Source organism: Phaseolus vulgaris, chromosome 2, assembly GCF_051622355.1.
Source record: "Phaseolus vulgaris cultivar YP4 chromosome 2, ASM5162235v1, whole genome shotgun sequence".
NCBI lineage: Eukaryota > Viridiplantae > Streptophyta > Magnoliopsida > Fabales > Fabaceae > Phaseolus > Phaseolus vulgaris.
Genome location: NC_143499.1, coordinates 27,092,533 through 27,109,601, shown reverse-complemented (window position 1 = coordinate 27,109,601; position 17,069 = coordinate 27,092,533). Strand labels below are relative to the sequence as shown.

Here is a 17,069-nt window from a genome sequence, read left to right as displayed (position 1 = left end):
AAGATTGGATTTTTATAGAGAGAGATTAGTGAGAGAAGAAGAAGAGACCTCTGTTCTTAGGAGAAGAAAGTGCTCAGATCAGCCCTGCTTATGCAATCCAGATCAAGAATGAAGATTGGAGGAGTTGTCATGAGTGGCTAAGTGCTTTCTAACTTGGGATTGAATATAATCTACTTTGATCAAATGTATTATTGGTGATATGTATATATATATATATATAATATTCTCTTTTCTACTCGTTCTTGGTATTTTCGTTTCATGCTTATTGTTGGATTCTATCTGATCAATGGAGTCTTGATTTTGATCCTTAAATTTAATTGGAAAGTACCTTTAAGGATCTGAAATAGACGAAAATACTTGATAACTTGTAATGCTAGGAATAGATTTCAGGTTATTGATTGCATTATAATTCTGTTCCTAAAGCTGGATAATTTGTTAAATATATGAGGAATCAGTGTTTGAGAAATTATCTTATGAATTTCATCTGTGAGGAGTCAAGATGAATGACTTTAAATTAAGCATCAAGAATAAGTAGTTTTGATTATTATATATTGTATTATTCAAAATACAAATGATTGAGATAGACGCAATTCAATCCCAAGTATCTTTCTCTATAATTGATAAGTTAGTTTTGTATTTGGTTGAATCAAACCCTAAATCTCTTAGTTACTTGTGAAATCTTTAATTTGGTAATGAACAAGTTCTCAAAATTATTTTCTATACTTAATGAGTTTTATAACAGAATATCTTAATTAGAATTGTTCCCTGTGGGTTCGACATTCGTACTTTAAAGAGTACTATATTACAGTTGATTCGGTACACTTCCCGAGAAAAATCAACATTGAGCCATTTGGAAAATCTCTTCAGCGTCAGGTACCCCTTGCTTAAAGATAACACTATTCCTCTTCTCCCAGATACATCGAACTATTGCCACCCACATACCTTTCCACACTTGGTTCTGCCTAATGGACATATGAACTAGATAAAAGTTCTCAAAGTTACACCTTAAATCCTTATGTTGAACAAACAAAACACCTATCCACCTGAAGCATAATGACCAAACTCGTTGTGCAAAAGAACACTCTCAGAACAAGTGTTGAGAAGTTTCTTCTGATTCTCTACAAAGCACACAAATTAAAGAGTTTACTGCCACCCCTCTCCTAAGAGGGTTAACAGAAGTTGGGATTGTTAGAGTTAAGCAGTGTCTAAGATCAAGAGGGGAGGGGTGAATGGAGCTTATCAAATTTTCGCAAAACAATCTAATTTACTATGTAACAGAGGTGAAAAGAACATATTGATATTAAACGGAACAGATTGTTTTTACAGATGAATCTAGCACAATCAAAACAAGATCAGCACAGTTTAAATCAATCAGCAGCAATACCAGAACCAAATTGATTAACTTTCTCAGATTATAAAGTTGTAGTTTAAAGCACAGAATTAATCAATTTTTACTTAACATAAGCCATCTAGAATAATGAACCAAATGTCACAGTTTAGTTAAAGAAACCAGTTCACCCTTCTTATTCTATTACAGATTCACACAGCAGCTTGATTTATGATTAGAGGATTGATTAACAAGTTAGAACAGCAGATCTAACCAAGTCCAAAATTAACAGATTTAGTTTCAATATAACAGATTCTTTTCTTGACAGATTATGTGAAATTACAGAATTAAGAGCAGGGATGAGAAAAGAATCACACAAGAATTTTTATACTGGTTCACTCATCAAGAGCTACGTCCAGTTCACCTCACTCCAAGGTGTAATCCACTAAAAACTGATACAATCAATTACAAACACACAGCAGTTCTTGAACCCTTCAAGAACCTCAACTATCAAGACTGAAAAACACTATTCCAGCATACCTTGCACTCCAAGAAACCCTATCTAGAGTGACTAACGCTCAAAACCAATACAAGAAGGAATAAGGAAAAGATTATACCTGAAACAATATTGCAAGAACATAAACCAGTTGTTCTATTTGCTCCAAGACAGTACCAGCACCTTCATCCAGCACAAGGTTCTTCAAGAACAAGCTCACATGTATTTCACTTTTGAAAAACCTTTGCAAAACCTTTTCAATTCACTTTTTCACACACAAAATGTTGTATCTCTGTTAAAACTGTGATTGTTCAGCATCACTCTACGTGAGAGGGGCATTTTATTTTATAGAGAACAGTTTCTAACCACTTTTAAAAAAACAGTTACAGAGCAGTTAGCAAAACAACAGATTGATTCTGAAAAACAACAGGTTGAAAGATAATAAGGCTGCCAGCTCAGCTTAACTGAAATAACAGACTGAGTTGTACCTTTGGTGCCCTAACAGAATTTCGAAAAGCCTTTAACAGAGAAGAAATAAACCGATTGCTTCTCAATAAAACAGATTTATTTTTGTACTGAATCAAACCATTTAAGAAAACTTTAAAAGGCTTTTCCAAAACCGTTTAACCACATCATGAGCTTGATCTTACTGCCTTGATTTGGCATCTAGGATGGGTCATGCAGCAAAAGGCAACCTTGAATACACACAACCCTAAAGAATGAGATCATCTAAGACATATAGCAACCTATAATGCAACCTAGCTAACATCTACATCAAACACACTAAGACTAGGTAGAGATGAGCTTCATCCATCTTCAACAGGGATTCTATCGAGTAAGATTCTCCATGCATTTATAAGGGCTTTAGGCATTGCTCTAGCCTGCCAAAGAGAACAGAAAACACCATCCTGTGTTTCATTGTTTTGGTTAGCCAAACATGCGTAAGCTGACTTCACAGAGAAGTTCCCTGTGGTATCCCCTCCCCATATAATAGAATTCTTGGATTCCTTGTTCATAACGCTTCTATTAATGTGCATAAGCAACTCTTCCTCCAAAGCGGATTCCCATTTAAACCTAGCCCTCCTCCAATTTAACCGCCATTGACATCCATAACCCTCCCATGTACCTACCTCTCCCGCCTTCATTCTTTGATCCATAGAAAGAGAATAAATTCTAGGGTACAAAGACTTAAGATTATTGTTATTAACCCACGCGTCTTCCCAGAATCTTACATTGCCTCCATCACCAACTTTCCACACAATAGTCTTTTGGAACCAGTCATCATCTTCACCCTCCCCACAAGCTTTAGAAAGATCTCTCCACCACCAAGACTGCCATTTCAAGCGAGTTTGACTTCTTCCTATTTCCGAACCATACTTAGAAAACAAGAATGTCTTTCCACTTCCCTTTTTCATCATTCATCAGTCGCCATTTCCATTTTGCCAGCAGAGCATTATTAAAGTTTCTGACATCTTTAATCCAAAACCTCCTTCCTCAAGGGGTTTGCAAACATTCTCCCATCTTACCCATGATGTAGACCTGTTATCTTTATCCCAAGCCCAAAGGAACTTCCTCTGTATACTGATTATTCTGTTACAAACCGATATCGGCGCTTTAAAGAAGGACAAGTAGAAGAGAGGAATAACGGTAAACACCGATTTAAGTAAGCATACTCTTCCTACCATAGATAAAAATCTTCCCTTCCAGATACTAAGTCTAGCATTGATTTTATTTATGACTGGTTCCCAAAACTATTTCTTCCTTGGGTTGCTGATAAGTGTCTTGCAGATTTTTAACACCAAATTTGGGAATAAAATACTCTTATTCAAATAAAGATCATAAAAAATGTAAAAGGTATAAATTCATAAATTAGGGATTATTTTATATGTAAATTAGCAATAAATCCTCATAAGTGCCTATATTTTAATATGAAATATTACTGAAATTAGACACTTATCACTCTCCCCAACTTAGGCAATTTTAATAGCAATAAATCCTCATAAGTGCATCAAATAGAAATTTTAATAAGATAACTGAAAGGCAATTTAATAAGAAAATTATATTTATCAGAAATGATAATGAAACTGATTTATTGATGCATTTCTTTTGTTAAGAATAAGATATATTACCTGAACCTGATGTTTCCCGTAACATGAAAAATGAAATTTGCGAGTCATACGAGACACAGAAGAAAATTCAGAAATGAGGTTTTCATTCTTCAATTGATTAAAGAAAATGCAAATATCAACTTATACACCCAAAATAACATACAACGTAAGTGGAGAATGAACGTCTTGAGACTCTGTATTGTAATTAGACAACGATAATAATTTCACTTTGATATGAATGAAACATGTGGCTATGTATACGATATTATTGCGGAAAAAAGAAAAATTGTTCTGCTCTTCCCATTTTCTTCTCATCTGTTTATGGTTTTTATGTTGCTGCTTCTGCTGTTATTAATAAAAATCTTTATAATACACGACATTGAATTTGAAATTATCAGAGTACTAATGTAATACTACCCAGCAGATCATAAGCTTTCTATAGAATTCAAAACTTCCATTTTTTCACATGAATTCACTTGATATTACACAACAACAAAAAAGTAGATATACGAGAGATACCTGATACAATTGATGCCATATAAAGAATAGTATCTATATGAAAATTTTCTATATAATTAACTTAACAAAATCAGATTATTGAGTTACCAATTTTCCATCAGATAAATGTGAAGTGCGTGTTGGTGTTGGTTTTGGTGGGCATGATGTCGGCAGAAAATGCGTTAGATCAGATTTTAGAGTCCATGAGTGTAAGACGGTGTCCAGTGATCACAAATTCACTCAACTTAGGGCATTGTTGTATGTGGTGACCTTAGTAGAAATATGCGGTGACCACATTATAGTTCCTGCACAGTCCCTGTGCAAACTTATTACGTAAATGTGAAGAGCGTGTTAGTGTTGGTTGAGTTGGGCATGATGTGGGCAGAAAGTGTGTTATATCAGGTTTTGAGAGTCCATGAGTGTAGGGCAGTGTCCAGTGATAAGAAATTTACTCAACTTAGAGGATTGCAGTATGTGGTGACCCAAGTAGGAACATGTGGTGACCCGCATTAGACTTCTTGTACACACCCAATGAAAACTTAATTCGTGGGAATCTGTTTTTAGGTGATGTTCTTTGCAACGGGTTTGTTCATGGTTGATCAACTTCAAAAGAATGGAAGGGTCCAACGTTTTTCCTTTAACCCTTTTTTTGCTGTGAGTGGATTGTGGAATTTAAGTTTTTGTTTTCATATGTATACTTTCTATTAATAGCACTACATTTTTTGTTGCATAAAGGATCGTGTTATTGAAGAAATGAAAACAACTTTAGAAAAGAAAGAGTGGGACACGAAGGATTATTGTTCGTTTGCAAAAGATTTGATTCCATTTGAATCACTATCATATTGCGATTTTGTAAGTTTGTATTATATAATTTTCTATAATGATTTTGGGACATAATTTTTTATGTGTTTAATTAAGTTATATTATTCACTTTTAGGTATTCATCCCAACGGTGCACAATGATCATTGGTGGATCTACGCGTTTAATTTTCATAGTAGGGAATTGCATGTCTTGGACCCTCTCGGCCATAGAAGGGGAAAACGCAACAAAATTGATAAAGCCATGGTAAAGAGTAAAAGATGATGTTTAGTAAAGAATGAAGCAATGAATTTGGTATTTGATTTCTGATTTCTTGTATTGTACGGTGCAGGCTGTGCAAGTTGACCATGTGTACAAAATTCTTGACAAGTTCGGTGGAGTGAATAGTCCCCCATCAAAGTACTCAAACAAAAACTTCCTATACAGCCAAACGGGTTAGTATTTAAATGAAAACTTTTGTTATTTTTATGCATATTCATATGTAAATATTTTTATGTGCTTTCCTGTATGTAGTTATGATTGTGGAGTATTGGTTTTGAAATATATTGAGTTGTGGAATGGTATGGTTGACTATGGCGGGAAGACGATGCCTGAATACAACAGCGTACGTATTTGTTCCCTTCACTAGTAGAGTACAAGTTATAAGTTTTATTATACACTGAAATTGATTTTCAAAATTAATTTCAGGACGAGCTTCAAGCATTCCATGAGGAAATGGTTTGTAATTGGGTCCTTGATGCACGTAATGCAGAACGAGAAAATTTGTTGAGGGAGTTCAACTTTCGTGGAACTTCAGAATGATGGTGGTTGAGAGTGTGTTGCATGTGAATCTGCATGTTCTGCAATTGTGTAGCTATTCATTACATGTTTTAGTGTATCCTAGGAGCATTCATAATTGTAGAAACATAATGGATTACATACACTTCCATTGAGTTGAACAATGTGCGAACTTTTTAATGCTAAGAATTGAAGACGAATATTGTTGTACCATATGATGCAAAAAACCTTCTAATTACACTTAAAATTAGTTTCATCATTTGTAATTATGATGACAAGTTTTTCCAGAAATGATTTTATTCGTATTCAAACCCAAAGGATCCATTAGCAGGTGCCACATACAGTGGAAGGTTAATTTAACGGTCGTTCGTGGTTAAATATGACTTCGTTCTTAGTTCGTTGGACTCAGTCAAAAAAAAGTTATAAATATTTACATTTGTCCATTTTGCTACACTAAAATAAGTTGAAAGTTAACAATAATAAGTTAAAGTTCAAAATTTGGCAACTTTTTTACCAAGTCTTTGGGTAAAACATAAACAACTACGATCAAAGCGAGGAAGACAAAATTTCATGATACTATGCCTAATCAACATTCCAATCCAAAAAATTTCGTGCAAGCTCAAATGGACCCCCCTTCAGCACTGGCCTATTTTCGCTCAATCCAAAAAATTTCGTGTAAGCTAAAATGGACCCCTTCAGCACTGGACTATTTTCGCTCAATCCAAAAAATTTCGTGCAAGCTAAAATGGACCCCTTTAGCACTGTCCTATTTTCGCTCAATCCAAATTATTTTCGCGCAAGCTAAAATGGACTCCTTTAGCACTGGACTATTTTTGCTCAAACCAAAAATTTTCGTGCAAGCTAAAATGGACCCCTTTAGCACTGCCCTATTTTAGATCAATCTAAATTATTTTCGTGCAAGCTAAAATGGACCCCTTCAGCACTGGCCTATTTTCGCTCAATCCAAAATATTTTGTGTAAGCTAATATGGACCCCTTCAGCACTGGACTATTTTCGCTCAATCCAAAAAATTTCGTGCAAGCTAAAATGATCCCCTTCACCACTGTCCTATTTTCGCTCAATCCAAATTATTTTCGCGCAAGCTAAAATGGACCCCTTTAGAACTGCCCCGTTTTCGCTCAATCCAAAAAATTTCGTGCAAGCTAAAATGGACCCCTTCAGCACTGCCCTATTTTCGATCAATCCAAATTATTTTCGTGCAAGCTAAAATGGACCCCTTCAGCACTGCCCTGTTTTCGCTCAATCCAAAAAATTTCGTACAAGCTAAAATGGCTTTCTATCTTAATATAACTGTAAACAACATTGTTAAGGTATGTGGCTTTCATTATAATTATAATACAAAGAATTGTGCCTTTTGTTACAATATTCATGCTATAGGTTTTAAAATTTAACATATGTACACCATCTGATTCATGCCTATAGGTTTTCAAATTTGACAAATGTCCACCATCTGATGAGGAAGTTCGTTGTTCTCATCCAGTAATACGCGATCCACCGACTTTAGGTACAATTTCAAAAATTGTCTATACTTAAAAAACAATGTCTTATATCCAATATTCTAATTCACATTTCAATATCCAAAATATATTCAGATGCAAAGCAATTGGAGTTATTGAATAAGATAGAGGAAGATAGAATCTGACGTTCAAGGATGGTTTAAACTTCCACATCTTACAAACATGGCTACATGCACAATGAAGACTATTATTGTATAATTGAGGATACAAAATTGTATTTATAATTTATAAGCACATGTTTGAACAATGCTTATTACATGTGTTAAGTGAATTTTTTAGTTACTTGTCCTTCTTAGCTTCTATGAACTTAGTTTATGTGTGTTGACACTGCCATACATTCAAATTTAAAAAATATGTTCACTTCAACCACATAAATGGAAGACAATTAAAATTAAATAAAACTTCAAAAAGTCCAACCAAATTAGAGTTACTAAAATTACAACGCAGTTGCTAAATACATGTCTTAAATTCTCTAACCACATTACACCCAATGAAAAAAACATGTATCATTTCTAACAACTACTTCGTAATAAACATACTTAAGTATTAAACACGTCATGTACGATCCCTTTCAATTATGACTAACAAAATCATTTTTTCCCCTTCCATACCTAGTCCATGGTGATTTCATCACAGCCGACTTCACACGTTTCCTTGCTCTATGCTTCACTCGGGTGAATATGTTACTTTTTTCTTCTCCCCCATCTTGGTCTTCGGGTACGTCTTGCTCTTGGGGTACGTCTTGGTCTTCGAGTACGTCTTGTTGTTCGGGTACATGTTGCTCTTCGGGTAAGCCTTGCTCATCGGGTAGGCCTTGCTCTTCGGGTAAGCCTTGCCCTTCAAGTATGCCTTGCTCATCGGGTTCGTCTTTATCATCAACGTAAGACGTCTGCAGATGTTCGTCATCATCTACAAAAGGACTATCACGCACATAAGATTTTGCACGTGCACTTAAAAATTCTTGTAACTCTTTCAACTCCTTCTCCAAATTGTTGATGACAACCTGTTGTTCCTTTGCTTGCCGAAGCATATCAACTACTTTAACCTTCGTTTTACCATAGTCCTTTTTTTTTTACATGTCACTTGTAAATCCACGTCGAACTATCTCAAATGCTTGTACAACAAATTCTTTTAGCAACTCTTGGACGTAGATAAGTCCACAATAACCTGTTCAGGCAGACAACAAATACCAACATAAATAAATAAATAAAAACTAAGTATTGTACATTAAATAAAAAATTTCAATGTATTCTACACACCACATTTTGTTGCAGTCCAAATGCAATTTCAATGTCACCCAGCCTAACATCCATCCAATGTGTGATACGAGGATATCTATTTCCAATCCTCGGCATTTGCCGCTTGTAAGAGAACAAATGTTCAAGAGCCCATATCTACACAATTCATGTCAAATTAATGCCAGTAACCAAAATTTGTATGGGAAGTCAAAACACATATGAAGTAAATATTTTAAATTACCTGCATCAAGTACACACAACCATGAACATGGATATATGTAGCATTAGTTTTCCTCCTCATACACATTGAAGTTGAACACAAACTCTGAACCAAAAAGTCATAAACTAAACCTCCCCAATTAAACCTACCCAATTCGCCTAGATCATTCACAACCCTAAACAACCCACCAGGAACTAAACTCATTCTACTTGGAAATAAAAACTCTGACATTCCTAACAAGATGTACAGCTTGCAAAAGTCATGTATGGAACATTCGTTGCGACGTTTAACAATTTCATCATAAATCATTTTGACATATACATGACTACTTTTGAAAAAACTCCTACTCTTACAATTGTTTTCTGTTTTTTGTAAGTCAAATTTGTCTCCCACAACTCTAAGACCTATACCAAAACAAACATCTAACAAAGTAAATGGGACAACTCTAGAGCTGACTACAAAACCATGACTTCTCTCCACCCACCTAGTACATAACTCCCTTAAAAGACAGCGACTCAATTTCAGGTTCCCATCCAACACAATTAGCCAAACAAAGGGGGTTGACTGAATAATAAACTTTTCTTCATCACTTAAGGTTTTGTTCAAACTTCCCAAAAATTTAGGCCTGCAATAAGGCCTAAAGACCTGTATTTATAAAAACGTGTACACTTTACAAAGAATGTGATGTCATCGTATGCCCAACAAAATTAAGCATATTTGAAATCAAACCTTATCATCCAGAAAAGATTTTGCATGACTACTTTCTTCACTTGTCATTATATCCTACAAAACATAAAAAAGCAACATTGAATACGTTATTCAAAACCAAACAACAATCAAAGAACATCAATCTTTAAAAAATCAAACAATTCATAGTTAATGTATTCTGTAAATGTGCTTTTGCAATAAACTGACTTTGGGTCAACACAAGGAACATATGAAGGACAAAAACCTTACAGTATTCCCCACCCCACACTAACTAATAACACAAAAAACCAAACATTTTAAGATGAAATTACCATGCCTCTGTCATAGAACTATAATGTGGGTCACCACATATTCCCTCTAGGGTCACCACATTCTACAACTATCTAAGTTGAGTGAATTTTGTGGTTAGTTTGCACTTTCCTACACTCATGGGTTCTAAAGAACCCATTTAACCCACTTTCTCTCCATCTCATGACCCACCCTTCACCAACACGAACACTCACTTCCCATATCCAGGAAAAAATTTCACTGGGGTTGTGCACGAAGTGTAATGTGGGTCACCACATATTCCCTATAGGGTCACCATTTGATGATATTCTTAGTTGAGTGAATTTTGTGCCCACTTCACAGTGCTCTACACTCATGGCCTCTAAACACTTCAATTAAACTACTTTGTCCCCAGCTCATGCCCCACTACAACCAACATGAACACTCACTTCCCATTTTCAGAAAAAGTTTCCCCACATCATGCCCATCCCAACAAACATGAACACTCACTTCATATTTCCATAACAAGTTTCACTGGGTTTGTGCAGGAGGTAAGAGGTGGGTCACCACATACTGTCAGTCTCTAACTTTACTAAATTTTGGGGTTAATTCACAGGGTCCTACTCTCACACCCTCTAAATCCTAAACCCTAAACCCTCTAAATAACTCATTTAATCCACTTTCTCCCCACCTCGTGTCCCTCTCTAACCAACACAAACACAATTGACATTTCAAGAAAAAGTTCCCCTATTAGGTTTGTGCAGGAACTGTAATGTGGGTCACCACATACTGTAACCGTCTAAGTTGACTGGATTTCTGCTCACTTGCCACTGCCTTACACTCGTGCCCTCTAAAGTCTTGATCTAACACACTTTCTCCCCACATCATGCCCATCCCAACAAACATGAACACTCACTTCATATTTCCATAACAAGTTTCACTGGGTTTGTGCAGGAAGTAAGAAATGGGTCACCACATATTCCCTAAAGGGTCACCACATACTATCAGTCTCTAACTTTACTAAATTTTGGGATTAATTCACAGGGTCCTACTCTCACAGTCTCTAAATAACTCATTTAATCCACTTTCTCCCCGCCTCCTGTCACTCCCTAACCAACACGAACACAATTCACATTTCAAGAAAAACTTCCTCTGTTAAGTTTGTGCAGGAAGTCTCATGTGGGTCACCACATACTCCTATTAGGGTCACCACACACTGCAACCCTCTAAATTCAATGAACATTGTGGTTACTTGACACTATCCTACTTTGTGGCCTATATAAAAAACTGATTTAACCCACTTTCTCCCCACCTAGTGTCCCTCTCCAACCAACATCAACACTAACACTAACACAAACACTAACACTCTCTTTTTAACTTTCTTATCCATGTCAACATTACAAAATTTCCTTAAAAATTTTGGTACCTCATCAACCTAACATTCCAAACAAACACTCTGCACTAATTATATACCAACACACATATTTCCAACAACAGTATTTTCCACAAAAAATCAAGTCATACTCCACAAAAATGGGTCCCGATTTTTGGACAACTCTAAATGAGTTGCTCCACCAATCCCTTTTCTTTGTGTATCCTAACATGCTACTATGAAATCAAATACTACAATAATAGTGAAATATAGACCCACAAAGTAAACCCAACATCAAATACAAATATACATTTATCTTAACAGTCTGTGCGAAAAATCAGCTTTGGCTCATACAAGCGTCACCACAGGACAAATAACAAGAATGACCCAACAACAAAAATCACACAACATCAAGGTTTCACTTAATAAACAAATGAAAAAAATAAATGTATTACCTTTGAAAACAGGATGTCCAAGACGACACCGCCACCCAACCACCATCAAAGGAGGATGTCGAAGACGACACCACCGCCAAACCACCCTGAAAATAGATGCACCTACGACGACCACAAACGTTGTTGCACATAAAGGTTGCGGAGAACTTCGAACAAATACCTTGCAAAGAAGACGATGTTGGTGGAGAAGACGATGTGGTGAAGAAGACGATGTGGTGGAGAAGACGATGTGCTGGAGAAGACGAAGTGGTGGAGAAAACGAGTTCGTGGAGAAGACGAGTTCGTGGAGAAGAAACCTAAATTCAGTCCCTTTCTAAAAACCTAATTTCACATTCCACTGCACCCTAAACACTCAATTTCAGATTTTACCTAGACCCCACAATCCAAATAAAATAATATTTTTTTGTGTCATGTTGGCAGTTGTATGGTGGAACAACAAATTTAGGGTTTTACAAAAATCGGGACCCAATTTTATTAGCAAGAAGGAGTTGAATAGACTATACTTCTCATGGGAAGGTAGTAATGTTAAAGAATGATTAATGTATTAGCCGTGTATATATAATTTAGTCTTTTATATAAATATCATTTTATTTTTCTTTTGATCTCTCAATATATTTTTATTATAAAAACCAATATGTTTTTTTCCCATCATATGTTTTATATGCTGATACAAATAAAGATAACAAGATTTAAACATAATTTGAAAATGTATTTTCCCCTAATTTTAATAACTTATAAATAATTCTGTATTTCTATTTTATGAAATATTTTCGGGAGAAGAGATAAACATGTTGTGGAAAGGGTTGCGAAATTTGAGGGCAAATGAAAGAGAAAGTGAGTGAAGTGCAGTGGAAGGAAGAGAGGGAAGTTGCTATGCAATTCTATGGTTGCTATGCAATTCTATGGTTGCTTTGATTTGTTGACTCATTCTATCAACACTCTTCGTCAACAAAAGCAAAGAGGGGCCACTTGGGAAGGAAGAAAACAACAACTTTTTTCTTGCCAATTGATCATTTTCTAAGATCACCTTCCAATCACCGTTAGCATTTTTCCCCGTACTTCCTTTTCCACAACCACAATTATCCAAAAAACTCTCCTTTCTGCAAATGGCTGAGGCTTTGCTGGGAATTGTAATTCAAAACTTGCAATCTTTTGTCCAAGACCAACTTGCAACGTTTTGGGGTGTTGACCAACAGACTCAAAAGCTTTCCAGCAATCTCACTGCAATCCGTGCTGTACTCAAAGATGCTGAGAAAAAGCAAATAACAAGCGAGGTCCTCAAGAATTGGCTGCAGAAACTCACAGATGCAGCATATGTGCTTGATGATATCTTGGACCAATGTTCAATTCACTCCACAAAGGTCCACTCTGATGAAGGACATACTTCATGCCTATCCCCTCCCCATCCTAAAGACATTCTCTTTCGTTTCAATATTGGCAAAAGGATGAAAGACATCACCCAAAGATTTCATGACATTCATGAAGAAAAGAGCAGGTTTAATTTAGAACTTGGGGTCACCGAGGTGCAAACAGTGGATGATGATTGGCGCCAAACTAGCTCTGACATTACAGAACCTACACTCTATGGCAGAGACAAGGACCGGGAGCAAATTATGAAATTTCTTCTGGAAGATGCCAGTAACAGTGAAGACCTCTCCGTCTATCCCATAGTTGGTATGGGTGGACTCGGCAAAACAACACTTGCCAAGCAGGTCTTCAATGATCACAAGGTATGCAAACACTTTGACTTGAGAATTTGGGTTTGTGTTTCTGATGATTTCAACACCAAGACAATACTAGAATCCATCATAGAATCTTGCACTGGACAAAATCCCAATCTCAATACCTTAGAAGCAGTGCGGAAAAAGGTTGAATTAGTGTTGCTGAACAAGAGGTATTTACTTGTTCTTGATGATGTGTGGAATGAAGACCAAGAGAAATGGAAGCAGTTGAAGGGAAAGTTGCAGTGTGCAAGGACATCAAAAGGAGCTACCATTTTGGTCACCACTCGACTCCAGGAAGTTGCTTCCACCATGGAGACGCATCCTATTTACCATTTGACAGAATTGTCAGGAGACGACAGTTAGTCATTGTTCAAACACCATGCGTTTGGACAAAACAGAGAAGAAATAGAAGAGCTTGTGGCAATTGGCAGAGAGATAGTGAGAAGATGCGTTGGTTCGCCACTTGCAATCAAAACACTGGGAAGTCTTTTGCGTGATAAAAGTGAGATAAGCCAATGGGAAAATGTAAAAGAAAGTGAGATTTGGGATATACGAGAGGAAAGTAGTTGTATGACATGTGAGGAAAATTCTATCATGCGTGCTTTGAAACTGAGCTATTCTAATTTGGAGTTGTCTCTCAAGAGATGCTTTTCTTTTTGTGCAATTTTCCCCAAAGATTTTGTAATAGTGAAGGAAGATCTCATTCATCTCTGGATGGCTAATGGATTTATTAAATCTGAAGGAAACGTAGAAGTGGAAGATGTTGGAAATAAAGTGTGGAAAAAATTATACCGTAGATCATTTTTTCAAGAAGCAAAGTCTGATAAGTTTGGTATGATTACAAGCTGCAAGATGCATGATCTATTTCATGATCTTGCCAAGTCTATTACGGGTGAAGAATGTGTGGTTATTGAGGAAGGAAGGTTGTCTGCGTTGTCAACTAGAGTTCACTATGTAAGCTTGTCAAATTCTAAGATGTCTGTTGATATGACTGCTTTCAAGAAAGTTGAATCCCTGCGAACTTTTATGGATTTTAGTAATATTGGTCTGGTGCCATCAACCCATTGTCTTCGAGCATTGTGCACAACTTCTTATTGGTTGTCCCCAGTCAATGATTTAGCACATTTGAGATACTTGAGTTGGAATAGGGGTTCGGGAGCAGCCTTATATAAATTAATTTGTCAGTTGCCGAAATTACAAATATTGAAACTACAAAGTATGAGCCAACTTAGGCTGCCCAAAGAATTGACGCAATTACAGGATCTAAGACATATTGTGATTAATAATTGTGATCCAATACCAGGGATGCCTCCGAATATTGGCAAGTTAAGGCATCTAAGAACACTGAGCACTTTTGTTGTGGGATCACAGGCAGGGTGTGGGTTAGCAGAGTTGCATAGCTTAAAGCTGGGAGGCATGCTGAGAATCAAAGGCCTTGAGAACGTCCCCAATGAATGGGATGCTAAACAGGCAAATTTGATTGGTAAGAAGGACTTGAATATCCTACATTTGTCATGGGGTGGTAGTGCTAATTCAAAAGGTAGTAATGTTAACGTTGACAGAGTACTGGAAGCCCTGCAACCTCCCTCAACTCTGAAGAGTTTTGTGATGGCAGGATATCAGGGGAGACAATTATCGAGTTGGATGAGAAATGGTTCAGTTATGAGAGAGTTGGTGGAAGTTAGACTCTTGGACTGTGACAACTGTGAGGAGCTTCCTCCACTTGGTAAACTACCACACTTGAAAAGGCTAGATGTGCGTGGAATGAAAAATGTGAAGTGGATAGATGGTGAGTCGTATGATGGTGTGGAGGAGAAGGCATTTCCATCGTTAGAGGAATTGAAGGTGGAGAATTTACCAAAATTGGAGAGGATGTTAAGAGAAAAAGGAGTAGAGATGCTACCTCATCTTTATCAATTAACAATTGATGGCGTCTCCAACCTTAAATTTCCACGTCTTCCTTCTGTTGAGGAACTTCGTGCTATAGACATTTACGAAGCTGCTTCCTTGATGGAAGGGGTTGTGGAGAATATGCCTTGTCTAAAGACCTTGGATATTGTAAGGATTGAAGGACTGGTGGTATTACCCGACCAATTTAGCAGGTTGGGTTCACTACAGAAACTAAAGATTTCTTCTTGTTGTGATCTGGAGTATTTCCCAGAATATGTGTTGGAGGGTCTGACCTCTCTTCGAAGTTTGAGTATTAACAACTGTGAGCACTTAAAATCCTTATCTGAAGGTGTGCGACATTTGACATGTCTGGAGTGTTTGAGAATCCACAGTTGTCCAGAGCTGGTGACTCTACCAAGCAATATAACCCAACTAACTGCTCTTCGGTCTGTCAGAATCGGGTGTTTCTTCACATTACCCTATGGCTTACAATGTATCCCCTCCCTACGAGCTTCGGATATATACGATTGCACGTTTACTTCATTGCCGAACTGGCTGGGAGACTTCACTTCTCTTCAAGAATTAGAGATTAGTCGGTGTCGAAAGTTGAGGTCACTACCAAGTAGCATTCAACGCCTCACCAACTTGTCTTCTTTAAATATACGCGAATGCCCATATCTGAAGAAGCGGTGCAAGAGGGAAACGGGAGAGGATTGGCAATACATAAAGCATATTCCAGAAATACAACTGTTTTTCCAAATGAAACCGACTTTTTGTGGTAAATTCAAAAGTGTTTTGTTTACTTCTCTCCCTAATGTGTCACTCTGACCTTCAGTTATTTTATATGCAATTTCTAGGTGATATAATGCCTGATATAAAATCATTTGCATTCTTTAACCTCGTTTTTACTCCTCACCTCAGGATTTTACTGAAGTCCTTGTTGTGGCTAATCTGGATTGCATGCGTGATGCTATGAATAAGCTTAATAGTGATTCTAATAAGATCAATCCTCTGGTATGCATCATTCTTTTACTTTTTCTGTGCTTTTGTTCTCTATGTAGTCATTGATGGTACTTTCCAAAGTGATTTCAAATTTTTATCTGTTATATAGTGTATTGGTATAAAATTTGGTTTTGAATTTGTTTTGGATCAAATATTGTTTACTGAATTGGTTTGAAAGTGTAAGTGGTAAGAGAGATTTGTGATTGTCTGCTTAACATGTACAAAATTTTATTTTGAATTGTTTATTTAACATGTATAAAAATTGATTTTAAAAAAATTGCTTACTAACACTACTGTTGACACTCAGTAATTTGATTCAAAATAACTGTGTAGGCTTAAAGTTTGAATTCAATTGTTTGTGTTTGCAATTCTAAAAGGATATATCTACTAGGCTGCAAGATATCATTTGAGAAACAGAGCATATCGATAAGAAATGGTTAGTTACTAAGTTTTGTATGGTCACGATGCTAGGAGTAGCAAAAGATATTTACAATTTAATAAATGGTTTTGGTTAATAGGATGTTATTTCGTTTGGAAGAGATCAAACAATCACTTTTCATGTTCAGTGCTCAATTCAAATAAAGAAATCTCAAAAAGCGGAAGAGATGGAAACTAAAAATAATGAGAAA

General features: G+C 36.4%; 2 protein-coding genes and 1 long non-coding RNA gene across 3 annotated transcripts in view; 2 read left to right on the top strand and 1 right to left on the bottom strand.

The window, feature by feature from the left end:
- LOC137811156 (putative methyltransferase PMT20) overlaps positions 1-17,069 on the bottom strand; it is a 50,835-nt gene that overhangs the window by 26,669 nt on the left and 7,097 nt on the right. The window lies entirely within an intron of this gene.
- LOC137809672 (uncharacterized) lies at positions 5,367-6,238 on the top strand. Its single transcript, XR_016519059.1, has 4 exons — positions 5,367-5,495; positions 5,581-5,683; positions 5,763-5,853; positions 5,937-6,238. It is a non-coding gene; the product is annotated as an uncharacterized LOC137809672 (long non-coding RNA).
- Positions 12,781-16,266, top strand: LOC137811155 (putative disease resistance protein RGA4). The gene is given in 1 exon segment (XM_068612781.2): positions 12,781-16,266. A coding segment is annotated over 1 exon segment (3,336 nt). The 5' UTR covers positions 12,781-12,930.